The sequence below is a fragment of the Phragmites australis genome, chromosome 5 (assembly GCF_958298935.1).
Source record: "Phragmites australis chromosome 5, lpPhrAust1.1, whole genome shotgun sequence".
NCBI classification, from domain to species: domain Eukaryota; kingdom Viridiplantae; phylum Streptophyta; class Magnoliopsida; order Poales; family Poaceae; genus Phragmites; species Phragmites australis.
This window is the reverse complement of record NC_084925.1, coordinates 45,382,781-45,403,450: the sequence shown is the minus strand read 5'-3', so window position 1 is coordinate 45,403,450 and position 20,670 is coordinate 45,382,781. Positions and strand designations below refer to the sequence as shown.

At 49.3% G+C, this 20,670-nt stretch overlaps 1 protein-coding gene across 1 annotated transcript; it reads left to right on the top strand.

The window, feature by feature from the left end:
- The first annotated feature begins 12,107 nt into the window (after nt 1-12,107).
- Nucleotides 12,108-19,583, top strand: LOC133919997 (uncharacterized). Its single transcript, XM_062364609.1, has 6 exons — nt 12,108-12,427; nt 13,029-13,331; nt 13,435-13,481; nt 13,562-13,624; nt 18,833-18,965; nt 19,056-19,583. The coding sequence occupies exons 1-6, from the start codon at nt 12,286-12,288 to the stop codon at nt 19,088-19,090; spliced, it is 723 nt and encodes a 240-aa protein (XP_062220593.1). The 5' UTR covers nt 12,108-12,285; the 3' UTR covers nt 19,091-19,583.
- The last annotated feature ends 1,087 nt before the right edge of the window (nt 19,584-20,670 follow it).

The following is a 20,670-nucleotide window of genomic DNA, read 5'->3' as shown; positions in this document are numbered from 1 at the left end:
GGGTAGGTAAAAAAATTACAGATAGATAAAAAAATCAACAGGTAAATATATATCAGGTCGATAGAATGGACGGATGAGAAAAGATCATGTGCACAGATGCATGTGCAGTTGCATTTCCCACATCCTGTATACTCTTTTGTTATGTGTGCAAGGATGCAAGCAATGAGCTCGTTGCAAGGCTGACATGCAGTGTTGGGAACTTCAGGTTGACATGCAGGAGTTCCATTCCATTGCTATGCCCTGAGCTGAGCTTTCTTCTACCTCGACTCTTCCGAAAGGGAAAACAGAACTTGGCGATGTATCTGCACGACTGCATGTGTGCGGGTAGCTAGCTATATTTGAGTGATGAGATATTGACATGCCTATCCTTCAGATTTCAAAGCGAGTCTGGGATCCATGGTATCCAGGGAGGATTCACTTCATCACGGCCGGCGTGTGCGGATGTGTCTGTCTGCTGCTGCTGCTTTCGCGCAGCTGATTGATTGGCCTGCTTGAACCGGCAGCCAGCAGACAGGCAAGTAGCATCTGCTGCACCGCCATTTTTCCTGACGCCATTGGTGGCATGCAGAGGCTGGCTGTTGCGTTTCTCAGGGACATGGGCTCTGACTCTGCTAAAGCTGCTGCTCTGTGTGTTCTGAGTTCCGATTGTGAGCATCTTCATTTTGATTCCTTCTTGTGTGGAATCGTTGCTCTTACGCCATCTGTTCCTCCATCCATTTATGCAAAAAAGAAGGCTTATCTGAACACAACATCTCCATCAATTTTGATATGTAAATGAATGACCAGTTCAATTCACTCGTGATAGATTCCTTGCTTTTATCCAGTTTTCAGTAGTCTAGCCTCTCCACTCCTGCAGAGAAGATAGGACGGTCGACACTAAGGACTGATCGATCTGTTGCTCCTTTCGGATGGTGGGGCAGCAAAATCTAAAGCCTAGCCAGCTACATTCCTTTTGATCTCGGTGCCTTTCCAAGGACGCATGGCTGAGAAAGACAGGGCATGATGTGTTTGTGGGACAGAAGCATCCCTCGTGCTCCTGTCTGTCCGGTGTCATTATCTCCATAATTGCGTGTTCATTCCTAAGAGCAAGTTACGATAGGACTCAGAGGTAATTTCACAAATCAAGTTGAAATTTGTCTTTTATTTATTTGTGACGAGTGATTGATATTATTATTTATTTGGTTTGATAATTTTCGGTTTTGCATTAGCTTTGATGTGATTTGAATTGATTTGATATTTCATTTGAGCATATTTATTATAGACTAATTAGAATTAGAGTTGAAGATATGTATTTGTTTGTCTCATAGTGTGTAGGTAATGGATGCAACTTGACGGTCGACGATGGGATGATTGGGGCTAAGCTGAGTGCTTGGTGCCAGACGATTAAGGAGGCCGAGCGGAGTCAATGGTGATCCTAGCTGAACACGTAGAGGTTAAGTGTAGGACCCGCGTTGCGAGCTTCTCCTGTGCCTCCTGTATCAGTCCCTGGATTACGTAGCTGATACGCACAGTACAACAGTTGTAGTATCATAGTCAAACTTCGTACAATACATTAGCGTACAGTGTACTTTAAGTTACAAACCATATTGTCCCTTACAAATATGGCCTAGCGGCCTTCATGTAAAGCATAGCGGAAAAGGACCCAAGCCACAAGCAGCGAGGGTGCGGACACGACACTTAGACTACTCTTCGTCTCCGGCTTCGCCCCCGGCAAAGTCAGCATTATCTTCTTCATCTGAATGACAACAAGAGTGAGTACAAAAGGTACTCAGCAAGCCCTATACTACTTTCAAGGGTTTGATAGATGCATAATGAAGTATTTCAAGGATAAGGCTTTACGGAATAGTTTTAGCGTAAAGCAATTTATGCAGGTATTCAGTTGTATCATCAATGATTAACTTTAAAACCGTTTTAATAGTTCAAAACCAGTAACAAGTTTTATCTGGGAGTTTTCGGTCCTGGGAGGGGCTATACCTCACTCCTCAGTCCCTTTTTACCACATCTGGTGCACACCTAGTACCACACAGCCTCTGGCGATATCGAGCCAGGAAACATCACCATACGGACATCTAGTCCACCCACTCACTCATCAAGACATACGCACCCTGAGTCTAGTCAACGCGATTGCTGCTTTCGCATGTCCATAACCGTGGACACGGCTATTCGAATAGTTTTACACTCTGCAGAGGTTGTACATCTTTACCCACGCGATATGCTCAGCCTCCCACTGGTGCATGCAGGGGAGCGAATCATATCGAGACCCTCCATAACACCTTTCCTGCCGGGCTTTTCCACGAGACATGCTCAAGTACCAGAGCTGCATGCTTCCGAAGGCCAGCATCCCTTTTTAAGCCTTGGCCGGTACTAGAAACCTCCAAGCATGCGGGACAGGATAGTACTTGCCTGCTCGTTGCTCTCAGCCTCCTGGTATGATGTCCGACCCAGTCCAGTGAAAGGAAAGTCAAGTCCTGCCCATACAGGACGCATGGTTGTACGTAATGGCTAGGCTAGACGGGACGCAATGACTCGGTCCTTAAGCGGCCGGGGTGGGCATCTCCCAGCACGAGTATTTCCACAATACCACATGCCCCCAAGAGCATCCCCTCCCACAGAGGACTACTCTACCTGCCCCCGCCAAAATAGTTTTCACCAGTTTTCACACATCTCCCACCATAACCTACACACCATCAAGGATCTCACATCTATCAGAGAATTCATATCCATCAAGATTCATGGCATGACTTTAGTACTGGATAATGGTAATTTGTCACCTCCGAGGAGATACAGTTTAAAAGCGACGCCTCTGAGGAGACGTATTCAATCCTAAGCATGTTACATATCAAGACGTCTTCCATCGTTAATATAGATAACAATAGGTAATCCTAGGGTGATATGTATTCTGGGTGAAGTTAGTTATGGCATGGCAGTGTTGATAGGATTAACTACTACAAACAATTGCAAAAGCATAATATATAGCACCTGCAGTAGTATTCCCAGTTTTAGTTGAGCATGTAGATTATCGGAAAACATAGGTTCAATATGATCAAGGAAAATAGGACTTGCCTTCTCCGGAGTTCTCCTCTTGATTTTGGTCAAAGTCAGGATCCTCTTCAGCCTGAATAATCCCAGCACAGATCTCGCAAAACAAATGTTCTTGTTCCCGCTCTTGCTCCTCTGTAATTCACAACTACGATCAACACGGCTAAACTAAAGAAGAACCAATTAATACCAATTGAAAAGCCAAACAAGTTCTAACGAACACTACGATGTGATTAATGAGTAGATCTTGATTTTCGATGAATTTCGGCGAAAGAATCGCCGAAATCGGAGCCAGAACGGAGAAGTTACGGTTCTGAGAATATTTAAATCTAGAAAACATGGAAATACACTATTCATGGATGGGGCCCATATGAACAGTGAAATGGCCCATATGAACAGTGACCAAGTGAGGCCCACTTGGGCTCCATCCGGGCCTGGATGGGCCGGGCCTATTTGCGGTACAGGCTGGCCTGGCCGACTGGCCGGCCGATGGGCCAAGCGGGGGTGCGCGGCAGGGCAGCCCACGGTGCACGCGCGCAGCGTGCGGTGGAGGGGTGGGGATTTGGCGTCGATGGCGAGGGCTACGACGGCGTGGCACGGAGAAGCTCACCGGCGACGAGTCTCCGCTAGGGTTTCACCGCGAGAGCTAGACGCCGGGGCACTACGCGGCACGACGAACTCGACTGACAGCACGGCGACGACGGTGAGTGGCGGCGGCGGTGTCAGATCAGTGCCGGAGGGGGAAGCGGCGGCGCGGCAAAAATTTGGCAGCACCTCCCCTGCATGGGGAGGCGTTCTTCCTGCAAGAAAACGGGGCTTTAGGTCCCGAAGACCTTGGCACGATGGCCGGAGAACACACATACGACGCAGGCACGCGTCGGCGGCGACCAGACACTGCGGCGGGAGAAAAATGCTCGGCGGTGCACGACTAATAGCCTCTAAAGGGCTCGGAAACTCCCACTAACTAGCTTAGGGGGATCCTAGGGGGCAAGGGGCTCACCGGAACGGCAGGGACGAGACGACGGCGAGTTGCGAAGAGCGGTGGCAACGCTTGCGGGCTCCTCTTCGCGGACGGCTTGCGTCGGTTTCTGACGAACGGGAGGCGGCACGGGAACGGCGTCCGACCTCCGATACTCCTTGACAGCCCGTCGGCGGTGTCGACTAATCGGTGAACGACGGTGGCGTAGATTGAGACGGAGGCGGCGGTGATTTGGGCGGCAGTGTGGATGAGGTACGCTGGGGGGGGGGGGGCGAAAAGGGGGAAAAAAAAAAGGGGAGCCAGAGGCTCATATTTATAGCCGGAGGGGAGCGGGGCAGCGGCAATGGCGCGAGCATGCGGCACATTGTGCTGGCTCGGTGAGTACGGCGGCGAGCGGCGTGGAGGGCAGCGAGGTGCGCGGCGTGGCAGCTTCGCGCTGCTTCGGTATGGGCGCGGGTGCAGAAGTCTCCGCGGCAAGGCATGGGCGAGTGGCGCTGTGAGAGGGAGGGGGAGAGAGAAGAGAGAGCGGTAGCTCAGGGAAGTGAAGGACGGCGGTGAGCGGCGTCCTCACTGGCGGCGGGAGAAAGGAGAGAGGAGAGAGGAGGCGCTTGGTCGGGCGGCTGGATGACGCGCGTCGCGGCGAACGGCTGAGAGGAAAGCGTACACGGGCGCGGACGCCTTCGTGCGCAGGCGTGCCAGCGGCCGAGACGCGCGGCGGGCTGGGCCGAAAGACGGCCCAGGCGTGGGGATAGGAAGGGCGGGGTGGCCGAATGGGCTGGGAGACGGTATGGGCCGCGCCAAGGAAAAGAAGAGAGGCCAATGTGAGCTAAGGGAGAAGAAAGGAAAAGAAACCGGTCCATTGGGAAAATTAGAGAAGTAAAGAGAGAAGAGAAAAAAGAAAGAGAGAAACAAACATGAAGTTTGAAAGAATTCAATTTGGCAATTTTTGAATTTGGAATCATGACTTTGGATTAAGATCAACTTCAATTAAATTGAAGTTGATTCATTTTGGATATCTGGTTTAAAGGGGATTTGAATCTGAAATTGATTTTTGAGTTGACCAGAATCTAAGAGTAGGTTTGAGTTGAGAGACATTCACTTCAAACCTCCACACAAAGAATCATAAAATCCAATAATGCATGACAGTCAACCTAATACAGTGATCTTGCTAGAATTTGCACTGGTAAACTTTGGAACAACTAGTCAACTCCATACCTCCAACATGTGTGAAGGTGTATGTACTGGCATACATACACATCCCTGTACATGTACTAGCTTACTTAATTATCCTCAAAAAGTTTCAATTTGGAGCTAATTCTGTAATTATACAATATGCTAAATACAGGGTGTTACATTAAGCAAAGCATTGAAGCCAGATGGAGACGGCGTATTGACAAAGTCAAGCGAAAAGAATGTCGGTGCAAGTGACAAGGTGGCCCGAGAGATCGGGAGCAGAAGAGACTTGCCGGTGGTCAGGATCGCATGACGGAGTACACGCGTTGACATCGAAACGCTTGCTTAAGGTGTAAGCAAGGCGGTGAGTCATGCTTTGAGAAACGTGCAGACGATTTCGCGGTTTGGCCTTAAAACCGTAGGTGGACTGGAGGAGTACGTGGTACCATCGCGAAGCTTACGTCGATGCGAAGCTAAATCGTGAAGGCGCCGCGGCCGTCTGATGAATGGAGAAGAAAATTGACCAAAATACCCTCGGTGGTAGGTAGGTGTCGGTGACATAGGAAACAAGGGTCCCCGAGTCCTGAGGGCAGGACAGCAGAGTGCCACGTGGCACCCTCCCTCGGAGATTATCTCCTCAAGGTCCGAGAAGACCAAGTTCCGGGAGAGGGTGCTCGGGGCCATGAACAGTGGTCCCCGAGCATCCGAGTTCTCCGATGATAAGAGAAGTCCAAGTTCCGGGAGAGGGCGCTTGGGGTCATGAACGGTGGTCCCCGAGTACCCGAGTTTCCCGATGACCCGAGAAGACCAAGTTCTGGGAGAGGGTTCTCGGGGTCATGAACAGTGGTCCCCGAGCACCCGAGTTCCCCGAGGAGCCGAGCAGTCAAGTTCTGGGAGAGGGCGCTCGGGGCCATGAACAGTGGTCCCCGAGCACCCGAGTTCCCTGAAGACCAAGAAAGGGCATATCCGGGAGAGAGTGCTCGGGGTTATGAACAGTAGTCCTCGAGCACTCACAGTTCCCCGAGGGCCTGAGAAATCCCTCACCGGTGGTCCCTGCAGGGCTCAGCTGTGAGGTGTCAATTAGTGAGAGGCCCGATACTGCATTTAAGAGGGCGCGTGGCCTGTCACTTCCAACCACTCCCCTCACACCTATTGTCAGCCCCTGCCACTCCCTGGCAGGGAAGTGTGGGGACATTTAATGCGGTGGGTCCCATCGCGCGTCATCCGGCGCGCCTCAGGATAACGTTGCAAGGCTCGAGGCGCATCGCCTGCCACTCTGCTGTGTCAGGCTCGCTCTGACCGAGTGGGCACGCGGGGCTGCTCGGAGGCTGCCCGGTGGGCCCTCCCGGCAGCACCCGCTGAAAAGCTAAATGATGACGACAGGATCGGACGGGGGCGCGTTTTCAACCCCCCGTCACAATCAAGCTGCAGCCCATGATGGTTGCTTTCCATTTATGACACCTTAGAACTCGTGCCATCCTTTCTGGGCACGCTACCCGCCCCGACGGGTATAAAAGAGGGGCGGGCTCCCCGGAGAAGAAAGACTGAGCTCTGAAGACACGAGAAGACATCGGACGAACTCCGGACGACAACGACGGAAGAAGCACGAAGCTCTAGACTTAGACAAACATCATTGTAACACAAGAGATCCTCAGAGAGACATTCCCTGAGCATTTATAGCATACCATAGGAGTAGGGTATTACGCTTAGTGCGGTCCGAACCTGTCTAAAAATCCCCTGAGCATTTACTTCCTCCTGCATTCGATCATCCTCTCCACCTGCATCTCATTTATTCCCATTTATTTCACGTACGAGGCAGACTCAGAATCACCCCCCCTCCGGCCGAATCTCAAAGGGGGTCCTTCCGGATCCCCGCTTGTGGAGTTCATCCTCCGATAATATGAGTGTACTATAAGAGAGGAGTATTTTGACAAAAAGTTAGAAAACTTAGGGGTCAAATTTTATAGACCTATAAATAGAGGAGTAGAGCTATGAGAGAGTTTGAAACTACCATTTGAGCCCTTTGTGCCACCCATATGAGAGCCTTGTGTTAGGGTTTTAGTAGAGAAGAATAAGAGTGCTTAGCATATGTATTAGGTGAGAGTTTTGAGTGAGAAAATCTTTGTAATTCGTCTAAAATAGAGCTGACCTCTGCTGCAATGAAGTTTATTTTTCTTCATTTTATTGTGCTCATCTCCTTCTAGTTTTCCTCTATTGGTTCCCTCGCAGGTTTGCAAGTTTTTGGTGTTTCTTTGTGATGTATTTGAGCGGGTCTTGAGTCCTCTTGCCACTAGACTATCATCTTAGAGGGTAACCTTGTCCGGTGATCATCTTCTCTAGTTTCTTTAAAAGTTACGAGTTTTTGTGCATAAAGACATATGAAATGGTCTTGAATGAAACTTATGCTTCATATTTCATCTGTGGAGTCATGTCGCTATAGAACTAATCGTCTTGCTTTGTCTCTCTGATTTTTTTGCTTTCGCTTGAGCGTTTTGAGGTGCGTTGGGTGAAAAATAGTAAAAGTACATCTATTTTAAAAGAAATTTGTTGAGATTTACCCCATCTAATCGCCATTCTCAATCCTACCTAACTCGATTTTCAGCTGCTAGATTTTCTGGTCTCTCTTTCGTGTGAAAGAATTAGATTGTTTTTAGTTAGATTGTGAAAAATAGTTTATACATTGTGTATGGTAAAAAAATAGATTATACAATTTGTATAAACTCACACAAGATACATTGTTATATCTTTACAATTTAAAGAATATATTATTAAAAGTTAGATCGCACATCTACAATCTACAAGTTAAAATAAACAGTCTACACAATCTACAAGCCGAAATAAATCGTCTACATAATCTAGAAGCCGAAATAAATAGTCTATAATTATTGATACTTGGCACCAGTACGTAGCCTCTCAACTCTTTGAAAATTTCGTGGGCATGTCTTTCAATTGCGACAACGTAGAGAAATATCTTCCGAATTTTATTATTAGCTCATTTAAAAGTACACGAATATGTACGTCTGCATTGGATATTCTCGACGAACAAGACGTTTTCATCAAATCATTTCAAAAAATAAGTCAATTGTCTTCGTTTTCATGAGTGCTGACAATCACGACAGCAATAAGTGGATTGTCTTCGTTTGAAAAAAAAACGTTTCAAAAATAAGTCAATTGTCTTTGACCTTCACAGGTACGAAAGGACTTGTGTCTCGCTAACGTTGCTGGTCATCAGACGAAAACCAGAGAAGATTTTTTTTATACTCAACTGGCCCCAACGTAGACTTAAAAAATTCCGGCAGCATGACTCACAGAGAAGAAACACATGTTATGCAGAAAAAATAAACAAAACGACAGGAACCAAAATTACCTTTTGTACCAGGGGAAACTAAATTACTATTTTCTAGAGGAAGCTAAAATCGGGATTTACTTTTTAGAAAAAAACAGAAATGACATTTCTTTAGATGAAGACATGGATTTTATTCATCATTTAGAGCAATGTTTACATTGAAAAGTAGATCCAATTCATAGTGTTGCGCATAGCACCTTATTTCCTTCTCAAATGCATGATAATAGGTCTCATAGGATTATTTCCATGACACTTGAAGTGACGACCGACACCTATCGAGCAAGCAAACTTAGCAAGAACATGTGCCTCCCTGTTGGACTTCCTTCGTGCACAATTTGGGCACAAGCAAAAGACGTTGATCTCTCTTGAATCTCTCGTACAATAATCATGTAGCTGCATCTTGGCATCTCTGCTTTTGATATTCCGTGACACACCTAGACAATCTGAAGCAATTCCACAATCTTCTGCAAGAGCAAAAGCTTTGTTGCACGCCATCGCTTCTAGTGTCTCGGGCCATTCGATAATGTTTTTTTAAACAAGTTGGTAGAAGAATGGTCTATTATATTTTATATTAATAAGAAGAAGAGTCCAACAGATATCATTTGACAATGTGCAAACTACAGCACTTGCAGCAACGAATTCAGCTTTTGATCAAACAACTCCCACTGCTCCATCGCCTGAACGGGACATAGCCGCATCAACATTGAGTTTACACAGGCCTGCTCCAGGCGAAACCCATTTGCGGCACCTAGGATCAACATACGACATTCAAAATAATCCTCTCTACTTAATTTTGACTGGATCAACATACGATAGGCAGAACGGCCCATCCTTTTCATGATGCCAACCCCTGCAGCCTTCTTGCTTTCTCCAACTCAAAGGGATCTGAAAAATAGCTCCTCTGTCCATCTCAATGAAAAATCTGTGTACCACCTTTTGATCACGCTCTTTTGAATGTAATGTACTATATGATCGAATTTGTAAGTCTGGGGCCTGCCTTTTTGGTGCTGGTTGATTCAGAGCTGGTAGATGTAGGTTTTGGTTTTAGAGTTGTGCGCAGATAGCCAGTCTATTATGCTGAACTTTATCATATAAGCTGGGAACCCTAGCAGACTCTTTTGCTTTCTATAAAAGCTGCTCTCGTGGACATAATGGTCGAAGCATGCCAGTCCTGGGCAGCCAGTTATAAGGTGTTTGGTTTGACGGACAACAAGATGCGATGGTCTATTATCAGGTGGTGATGGATCAACTTATTTCATTCCTCGAACTAAACAGTGCGAGTTAAAAATGAGGTGGTGAAGGATCACATTTTTCCTCAAACCAAACACCCATTTGTGTTCCAAATGCTTGTGCTTTCCCATCACCTATTCTCCTTATTAGACCATGATTGAGTACTTCCACACCGTCTCAGATAGCTGCTCTTGTCTTTGACGGGTTACTACCACCTATACTGGCAGTAAGAATGTTTCCAGTTGGGAAATATATTGCCTTTAGCAAACGAGCACAGAGAGACTCAGGGTTAATCAGTGATCTGATCTCCATGCTTGCCGTGCTAAAAGTACTTTTTTTTAAAATGACGGTAAGAGAGATGTTGTGTTATATATTAATAGAGAGGGAGAAAGAATATAGTTCAGGCACCGCGCTACAGCATCCAGAGAAAGACATGACAATCAAATTATAGGGCAAGGCAATCTCCACAAACATAAGAGGCTGTGCAAAACAAGAGAAAAAAAGCCGAGAGAAAAACACTCTTCACTAACCTACTGATCTAAGACTCCACTGAGGGAGGGGGGCAAGTGGGGCTGCATTGACGTGCTATGCTCAAAGAAAGCAAGGCGTCATTACTCAATATCCTCATTTATCCCCCTTGCGACGGCCCCTGAATGTAGATTTTGGTTCTGAAAAACTCGGTGGTTTCATTCCTTCCAAATATTCCACGAAAAATTTATCACTCCGCCGTTGAAATCTCTTATGTTTTCCTTATGGATCTTCCTCTGTACTAAAAGTGCAAGTTAAAAATTTCAATGTCACGATAGCCACCTCCAATATACTTACTTTGGTCATGTACAGTGACGGATCCATGATTTTTAGCTAGTAGGGATGAACTTTTAACTTAGAAATTAGGAGGACACGATGCATTCGACATTAATACAGGTAATGGTTCAAATCACACTCGATTTCATAGGATCTACATAAAAAATATAGAACACACCATTGAGACAATACATTCTACTAACATGGACTCCCAATGCCTAGATCAATACTGCACCCCCATGCACATATTAAATAGTGTGTGATTGTGGGAAGGAAAGTAAGCAAAGATTGAGATTCGGGGAAACTTATCGATTCTGGCAACGACGGCAAAGGAGGATGGGACATTGGGTGCAGGGGATCGAGTGGCATCGGGCGGTGCAATGTTTGAGCTCATGTCCATCACTGATTTGTTGGGGCTTGTGGCATCGCCGTCAAGCACTCAATAGCTCGGTGTCGTGCTGCTACTAGCTGTTCGGGCGGACGAGAGTCACGGGATCATGAACTGCGGATGGGCTTGGGACTCAGGCGGACTGACAGACCTTTGCTCAGGACTCAGGTGGACTGGTGGACCGTGGATGAGCATCGACGTGTCGCACCACTGCCATCTGCTCGCCTGCTCAAGCCGAATCGGGACTCAAGCGAACAAAACTCAGAAGCAACTCAACCACTCAAGTCTCAAGCCTTTGGCATTGGCCACATCCCACGAGCGACGAGCCTATGAGGGGTGGACTAGCTGGACGGTTGGGCACATAGATCTAGATGGAGCGGGGCGGAGACGGATTTTACCTCTACCCGTCCCCACCCTACCTCGCCCCGCCCTTGATTTTTTTTTGCTCTACTCCGCCTCATGGAGCCCCGACTTTGATCCAACTTGACCCGCTCCGCCCCACTCCGATTAAAATCGTTAAAAACTCTAGATCAAATTTAATGATAAGGTAATAGCTACCAAAACATACAATTCAATAAAGCCACATATAAGGTTCACAAGACCTAATATAACATGATAATAACTACATATATGCATTAGTTTACTAAAAATTTCATTAAAAATATAATAAAATTCTCAATAAACTCACTAAACATACATATAACATATACTCCAGTGCAAGATGGGATAGAGCGGATCTTAACCCGCTCCACTCCTATCCCATCTTGCCCCACCCCAATCATGCCCCGTCCATCTTACTCCAACCAGAACAGAGCGGATGGAAAGCTAACAGATCGAGTGGAAACTTAGACCTTAGTTTGGCAGTCAGCAGAGTAACCTAGGTACTGTCCAGGACCAGGGCGACCGCACAATGTCTTCCTTCTCCCATTCTCACTTCCCCACCAAAACGGAAATTACTTATGTAAGTATGTAACTCAACCGGGAGCCCCAAACTATTTTGAAACCTGAACCGACAATGTCGGCCCAGCTCACTCGCAAGCCTATCGTCCGACAGTCCAATCCCGGCATCAACAGGCCTGTGGCCCGTAGGCCGATGACATCTCGTGGGGCCATGACGCCTCCGGCCTCCCTGAGCCCCCAACACTCGCTTCCTCTTTCTCTCTCTCTCTCTAAAAAAAAGCAAACCCACGCTTCTCCGTCCGTCCCCGCTTTCCCCCGTTCGACAATTCCCCTTCGCGAGAGTTTCTCTTCTGCGCCAAATCTCTCCCCCCCCCCCCCCGCTTCCCCTCGCGAGATCCTGCTCGGAGCGGAGGCGGAGCTGACGCGATGCCGCCGAGGAGGCGTCGGCGAGCGCCCCCCGCCAAGCCGCGGCCGCAGCCGCAGCCGCAGCCACAGCCACAGCCGCCGGAGCCTCCGGGCTCCGACGCGCCGTTGGGGGAGCGGCTGGCATGGGTTAGCAACCAAGAAAGTACGGCGCCCTAAATCCATTCCCCCCCTCAATCCCCATCTGTGCTAGCGGAATGCGATAAATTTCAGATCTTGATTGATGTATCTTGCAAGCATATCACCTGGCTTCGTAGTTTCTGTAAATTGGGCAAGATTAGGATGCGAATGATTTCGTTCCTCGGATGTAATTTGCATAGCTGTATGATTGACTAACGGAATGGGTGGCTCGCTCTGTACGGTTTCTCAGGAGCTCTTATTGGCAGCAACAATCCACATCCAATCGGGCTAGCTATTCGACTTCTGCTATTGACTGAGGAATCATTGGAACATAAAAGATAAAAGGGAAACAACCATAAGGACAGCACCAAAAGAAAAAAACCTAATGGTAGGTTAAACAGTTTAAAGTACTTCAGTTGTTGCAGATTTAGAAGAGCGGGCTTCGAATTATGATTTCATAAATCCTACTAATATCGAATGCCAGTATCCGATTTTTGCTATGGTCTTCCCAGTAAATCCATGAATCAACAATGCATGGCATAACTGTACTGTTGATTGTTTCATATTTTTATGCAAACGATTATGAATTTATGATTCTATTGCTAATCTAGAGTCCCAATAAATAGGTGAACGTCGGATTACTGCCATAAAAGCTATTGAAGAAGCAGAGGATGAGAGCATACATTCTCGGTTGCAATTGTTGCAGTCCTACTTTTCGAAGGAGCAACTAGAGGCAAATGCCTTGGAATATTTCCGGGAGAACTTTCCCAACTTATCAGTTGTCCATAATGAAAAATATGATGAGGTTGAGCTGAAATGGAATGACGGCGACAAATGCATAATTGGAGACATTTTAGATGACAAGATTTTGCAAGCTTCGATTGCATCATTGCCAACTGTTGGTGGCCTTCAATTCCCTGGGGATTCAGGTTTGAGCATGTCATCTACCTACTAATGGTCTATTTACTTTATGGGCACCAACCAGTAAGCAGCCAACTTAAACAGTTTTGTCACCTCATATGATTTGTGCAGTTGGGAAGGACTTCTACAGGCGCACTAGTTTTGGTCTTAGTGATTTTGTAAGTATTTCTGCATGTAGTGATACCAGATATTTCTGCTCTACCCTTCACTACTCTTATAAGTGTATGTTGCTTTGTAGGCTTGGAGTGAGCTGCCTGCAGGCCAAATGGCAGGAGCAGCAGATGCTTTTCAGACACCTGGGGTTTGTATTTTTCTTCTTTCCAGTTTACACATTTGATAAAACATTGTATTACCTCTATAGTGTTGGAAATTAGGTGCGCTTTCAACTCACAGGAACCTTAGAAATCACACGGTAGTTTGGTGCTGCAATTTTTGCTGCAGCTTTTCTGTGTTCTCTCACTTTATTTATATCTTGATCAGAGATCCTACAAAGAAGGAAATCAGGCCGTAGTGGCCTCCTAAACTCTAGCACACAACCAACACTTGCCGTGGCCTCTACTCCTACAAACCAGGACACTTTTGACTGAAAACAAACTGACTGTATCTAACAGACTCAAAGGAAAAACTACTGACTCGACTCCACACTAACCTGAAGACATGACTTACAGGCAACAATTCACCCCCTAAGTCTTGTAATTCAGCTTGGATTTTATCTGGACCATGCCAATCCTTGCACGCAGCTCCTGGAATCTCACTCGCCCTAATGCCTTCGTTCCAATGTCAGCGAGCTGGTCCTTTGTGCTGACAAATTCAGCACACACACTCCCATCTTCCACGCACTGCCTGACATAATGATACCGCACACGAATGTGCTTACTGCGCTCATGGAAGACAGGGTTCTTCATCAGAGCTAAAGCAGACTTATTGTCCACTTTCAGCTCCACTGGCCTGGCCTCTTCTCCTTTCAGATCAGCAAGCAACCAAGCCAGCCAGACTCCCTGAGTCGCTGCTGACGTCGCGGCAACATACTCTGCTTCACACGATGACATAGCCACAATGCGCTGCTTGAGTGAATGCCAGCTTACCAAGCTCGACCCGAGGAAGAACAGCACTCCGGAGGTGCTGTGACTGTTGTCAATGTTGCCGGCGTAGTCGCTGTCGCTGTACCCAATCAACTGAGCTCGTCCTGAGCCTCGCCGATAGAAACAGCCGTAGTCGATCGTGCCGGCGATGTAGCGGAGGACTTTCTTCAGCGCCGCCATGTGTTCCGCCGTGGGCCGCTGCATAAAGCGACTGAGGTAGCCGACGGAGTAGATGATATCCGGCCTGGTGTGAACCAGGTAGCGAAGGCTGCCAACGAGCTTGCGGTACTGCGTCGAGTCGACCTCCTCCGCCTCGCTGTTCCGGCTCAATTTGAGCCGCTCCTCCATCGGTGTGTGCGTGGAGTTGCATCCCCGCATGCCCGCAGTCTCCAGGATCCGCACTGCGTAATGCGCTTGGCACATCGCGATGCCGCCTGTGCTCTGCTGCACCTCGAGCCCGAGGTAGAAGGTGAGCAGGCCCAGGTCAGTCATCTTGAACTGGGTCTTCATCTCCTTCTTGAACTTCTCGATCTCCGCAGGCGATGTCCCGGTGATGACGAGATCGTCAACATACACCCCGATGAGGAGCCGGCCGCCATTACTTGCTCTGCAATAGATGGCGTGCTCGTGCTTGCTCTGCGGAAGCTGGGCTTCCGCAGAGTGATGTCCAACTTCTCGTTCCAAGCTCGCGGGGCCTGGCGCAGTCCGTAGAGCGCCCTCCTGAGACGCAGCACCTTGTGCTCTGCACCAGCAACAACAAAACCTGGGGGCTGCTGAACGTATACCTCCTCTGCCAGCTCGCCATTGAGAAAGGCGGTCTTCACATCCATGTGATGAACCTCCCAGCCCTCGTTTGCAGCGAGAGCCAGGACCAGACGGATTGATTCCATCCGGGCAACAGGCGCAAAGACCTCGTCGAAGTCGATGCCGGCCTGCTGCACATATCCTTTGGCCACCAGCCGCGCCTTGTACTTGATCACCGCGCCGGATTCGTCCTTCTTGAGCTTGTAGACCCACTTGAGGCCAATGGCGCGATGTCCGCAAGGCAGCACCGACAGCTCCCAGGTGCCATTATCCTCAATTGCGGCGATCTCCTCTTTCATGGCCTCACACCACGCCCTGCTGAGCTTTGCCTCTGCAAATGTGCCAGGCTCTCCCTCTGCAGCGAGGTGGAGCTCCTCCATGACACGCCGAGCGAGCCCAGGAACCGCCTCGCCACCACCAAGGACATGATCAATGTTGCGGTAGCGTACTGGCGATTCGTCGTGGTACGCGTCGAGGCGATCGTCGTCGTTCTGCAGAGGCGTCACGAACTCAGGGGATGGTGGAGCTTGAAGTTGAGGCGATGGTACAGGGCTCGGTGCTGGAGAAGCCGCACCCCCTGCATCTGCAGGTTCTTCGTCGTTGACGGCCGCGGCATGCCTGGTGACAAACCTTACGGTGAAGTCACGCGGCACGGCTGGCTCGTCATCATGCTCCACGGAGCTCCAGTCCCAACCTCTGCTCTCGTCGAAGATTACATCTCGCGAGACATGGACGCGCCCTGTAACCGGATCCAGCAGCCTGTACGCCTTGGTACCCTCAGAGTAACCAATGAACACCATGGGTGCGCTCCGATCAGCCAGCTTCCTCAGCCTAGGACGAGTGTTCTTGACAAATGCAAGGCATCCAAAGGTCCTCAGAAAGCTGACTGCAGGTTTCCGGCCATGGTAGGCCTCGAACGGCGTCATATTCTCCAAGGACTTGGTCGGCGCGCGGTTGAGCAGGTACACTGCTGTGCTCACTGCTTCTCCCCAATACAGCGCCGGCATCCCCCTCTCCTTCAGCAAGGCGCGCGCTGTGGCTAACACAGACTGATTTCTTCTCTCCACCACCCCATTCTGCTGTGGTGCATAAGGGGCAGAGAAATGGCGCTGGACTCCGGCATCTGCACAGTAGTCGGCAAACTCCCTGGCTGTGAATTCTCCACCATTGTCAGTGCGCAACACACGCAGCTGACGCCCGACTTCAGCTTCTGCCTCTGCCTTGATCTTCTTGATCGCTGATGCCGCATCACCTTTCACCGACAGGAGCGACAGCCACATGTAGCGGGTTGCATCATCAACGAGGAGGAGGAAATACTTGCGGCCGCCTGGGGTTGCTGGCGTGACGGGGCCGCATAGATCACCATGGACTAGGTCGAGCGGGCCGACGGCGCGGTACTTGGCCTGTGCTGAGAACGGGGCCCGACGGTGCTTGGTGACGATGCAGGTGTCGCACATGCGCTCGTTGTGGTCGATTGGCGGCAGGCCGGTGACCATGTCCCGGCGGCTCAGCTGGCGCAATGCATCATAGCCGATGTGGCCAAAACGTGCATGCCAGCGCTGAGCCATGTCCTCGTTATCCTGGCGCACGGCGAGGCAGGTGCCGCGCACGACATCAATCTTCATCACGTACAGCCGGTTTGAGCCACGGAACACCTTGGCGAGGAGGCGATGGCGACGGTCCCAGATGCGGAGCACGCCTTCCTCGATCAACACCCTGCACCCGGCTTCATCCAGTTGCCCGACGGAGATGATGCAGTTCCTCAGCCGCGGGATGTACAGCACGCCCGCAAGCTTGATCAGCTCTCCCGTCTTCCCGGCGAACGTGACGGTGCCGCGCCCCTTGATCTCGACCAGCGAGCCATCCCCGAAGCGCACAGTGCCCTGCACCGCGCGGTTGAGATCGGATAAGGCATCAGCTCTCCCGGTCATGTGGCTTGTCGCGCCTGTGTCGAGGTACCAGCCTTCGATGTGCTTGCTGCCGCCGTCTGTCCCGAGGTGCACCTGAGCGCGTGATTCGTCGAGGTGCAGACCTCCTGGAGGCGCTGCCTCCGGCTCATCATTCAGGGCACAGATCTAGGCCATGAGGAGCGACTCTTCACTGTCATCTTCCCGGGTCAGATTCGCCTGCTGCTTGCGCGGCGCACGACAATCCTTGGCCCAGTGCCCGTTTCGGCCGCAGTTGAGGCACTTGTCTCGGTCATTGGCGCGCGACGGATCCTTGGCGGACCCACCGCCGCCAGAACCTCCAGCAGGGCCACCATCGCCCTTTCTCTTGCGCGGGCCACGGGGACGGCGACGGCCGCCGCCATTTTTCCCGGGCCTGGAGCTGCCCTCACCCCCTTGCCGCTCCTTGAAGCGGGCGAGCCACTGCTCCTCCGTGAACAGCAGCTTGGCCGGAGCAGGAGAGTTGTCGGGATCACGACCTTCCGCCGCCTTGAGCCGCCCAGTCACATCCTCTATAGACAAAGTCGACAAGTCGAGCAAAGTTTCAATGGAAACTGCAATGTGGGCCAACCTCTTGGGCACGACGCGCAGGTACTTGGCGACGACTTTTTCCTGACTTTCTGGATCGCCGAGGACCTCCAGCTGGTGCACGATCTTGTCAAGGCGCAGCGCAAAGTCGTCGATCGATTCACCGTCATGGAAGGCGATGTTTTCGTACTGGATCCTCACGTTCTGCGCCGACGCCTTGCGCACGCGGTCAGAGCCGAGGCGCGATGTCGCCAGCGAGTCCCAGGCCTGCTTGGCCGTCGGCTTGGTGGCGAGGGAAGATGCCATCTCCAGCGGCACGCCGCGGAGGATGGCCTCCATGGCCATCTGGTCCTCAACCTCGTCGTGGGTGCCGCGCTCGATCGCCGGCCAGAGGCCGCGAGCGCGCAGCATCACCTTCATCATCAGGGCCCAATCCGCATAGTTGGTCTTCGTGAGGAGCGGAAATTGGCCGCTCACTTCCCTCACCACACGCTGCGGCGCGACGCTGCGATCGTGATCGTCACGGCGTCCGCGCGCACGGCGGCGTGCAGGGGATGGCGAGGGGCGCCTCCTGGGTGGTGTCCGCGATTGGCGCGGGATCTCACTCCAGTCTTCTGCGGCTGCGGCGGCGGCGGCTTCAGCGGCGGCTGCTTCTTCAGCGGCGGCGGCGGCGGCTGTGCCAACAGGTGGAGGAGACACCATGGCTCAGGATCACACTAAACGAAGGCTCTGAATACCAATTGTTGGAAATTAGGTGCGCTTTCAACTCACAGGAACCTTAGAAATCACACGGTAGTTTGGTGCTGCAATTTTTGCTGCAGCTTTTCTGTGTTCTCTCACTTTATTTATATCTTGATCAGAGATCCTACAAAGAAGGAAATCAGGCCGTAGTGGCCTCCTAAACTCTAGCACACAACCAACACTTGCCGTGGCCTCTACTCCTACAAACCAGGACACTTTTGACTGAAAACAAACTGACTGTATCTAACAGACTCAAAGGAAAAACTACTGACTCGACTCCACACTAACCTGAAGACATGACTTACAGGCAACATATAGTAATATAGTATCATGTTTGCTCCATGTGGATGAGTTGCTTCTGGATTGCCTTGTGCTTACCTTCTGTGTTTTAACATCATCCTGCAACAGGCTGCGAGTAACCGACTCTCCTTTGGCATGACACCTAAAACTGTAAGGTTACCCAAGAATGGTGAGATGCTCTTATCTGTGCACGGCTCACCTCTTGGGGTGTACAAAGAAGAAAATTTAGCAGCTATTCAGGGTATTTACTTTATTCTCTTGCTCATTTTTCCAGATATCAGAAGCCTACTTCGGTATGTTCCTGTCAACTAACCATTTTTTTTTCATTCAGAATCCGGTAACAGAAGTGAAGATGTTCCCTGCTAGCACACTAGATATTACTAGTAACAGAGGTTGATCAGTATTTACATTGCAGGATGTTACCGGCCCTTGAGTCCTTGTCAAAAACTATTAGCGTTGCTAAGCAGGACTTTGACATTTGCACTCTGTTAAGTGTTAACTAATGCCGGTGTACTGCCAACTGGTGGCTAGTCAACGATATGGCACCCATATCTTATGTACTGTCGCTGACAACAACTGTTCAAGTATCCTAATCTCTTGGCTTGGTTTCGAAGCCTTAAGTATGTATTGGATAACCAATGGCAGGACCTGATGTGAGATTCAATCCTTTGTTCAATGTATTTCTTCTTTCTTCTTTTTTGAACCAGGGGAAGTTCTCATTTCTGTAAGAAACAGAGCTGACAGTCTTTTACATGTAGAAGATAAACTGGGAAAGAACCTCATTTGTTCAGTGTATTGGCACTTCAGTTCTCAATGTACCCTGACTTCAATGTATTTAGGTCAGCCGTTATGTTATTGATGGACCGTGCGGTAGGATGCCTACTTCATTCAGCTGAAATTGTGCTTTCATCAGAGTGTTGTTAGCTTTGCTGACAGGAGGTTGGCAAAATCAGCTGAATGGCTTTGTGCTGCCCTTGTTCGTTCAGTAAGAACTCAGAAGTGTTTATGGTTTATGAATGGAGACAGAGAGAGGTTATGTGCTGCTTTCTTTGCAATTCTATTTCTACCCCCTCGTTCCGAACATGGCTGAAATAAATCTGAAAGTTGTATTGCGTGCCGTTGGATATCAGTTAGGAGCAGCCAATAAGAAGAGTCATTTGGGTGTGAAGAAAGTCCTCTGTTACAAGATGTTTTTTTAACGGTTAATTCCATTAGACGTGGTGCTCAGTTAAATCGCCGGCCACCAGACACAGAACAGAAGCTGGAAAGGAGTGCATCCACATACGGCTATCCTGATCAACTATGACACCACACGAGTGCGCAACTTTGTTACATTTGCGATGACAAAAAGAAACAAAAAAATAAACTAAGACAGACATATGCTCTTCGCCTCTTTGATAATGACTCCCATTGGTGCCCTATCAAGTGAATCTTCTCTTAATGTATTGACAAGTTTTGTGCAATCTGATTCGAATGTGATACAGTCAACACCTAGGATAATTGCATGTGAATGGCTGTCACACACGCCTTCGCTTATGCATGGAATGCATCCAACAAATTTGTGAGCTTTCCCGCACCACAGGCCAAGCAATCTCCATGCACATCGCGAGCTATAAAGTCCCATGCACCAGCACCTGTGTTCGGAATGTAAGAGCCATCAAAATTAAACTTGATCGCACCAGGATCCGACCTCTTCCAATTAGCTCCATTAGGCTATTTTTGTCTCTTAGGTGGTCTCTCCAGTTCTTTGAAATCCAAGAGGTAACGTGTAACTGATTGACAAATCTCTGCAGCGCTTTTCACTCTCTCTCTTGCATTGGTTTTATTCCTTGCTTGCCACAAACACCATAGCAAAGTCAAAGCTTTTAGCTGCACATTGGACTCCAGTTTCCATATATCCTCCAGCATTTCCTTCGGTGAGTAGCATAACAGCAGGTTTCTTTGAA

Coding starts and splice junctions, on each gene's coding strand:
- LOC133919997 (XM_062364609.1), top strand. CDS start 12,286: ATGCCGCCGAGGAGGCGTCGGCGAGCGCCCCCCGCCAAGCCGCGGCCG. Junction 12,428..13,028: donor ATGGGTTAGCAACCAAGAAA/GTACGGCGCCCT, acceptor CCCAATAAATAG/GTGAACGTCGGATTACTGCC. Junction 13,625..18,832: donor ATGCTTTTCAGACACCTGGG/GTTTGTATTTTT, acceptor ATCCTGCAACAG/GCTGCGAGTAACCGACTCTC.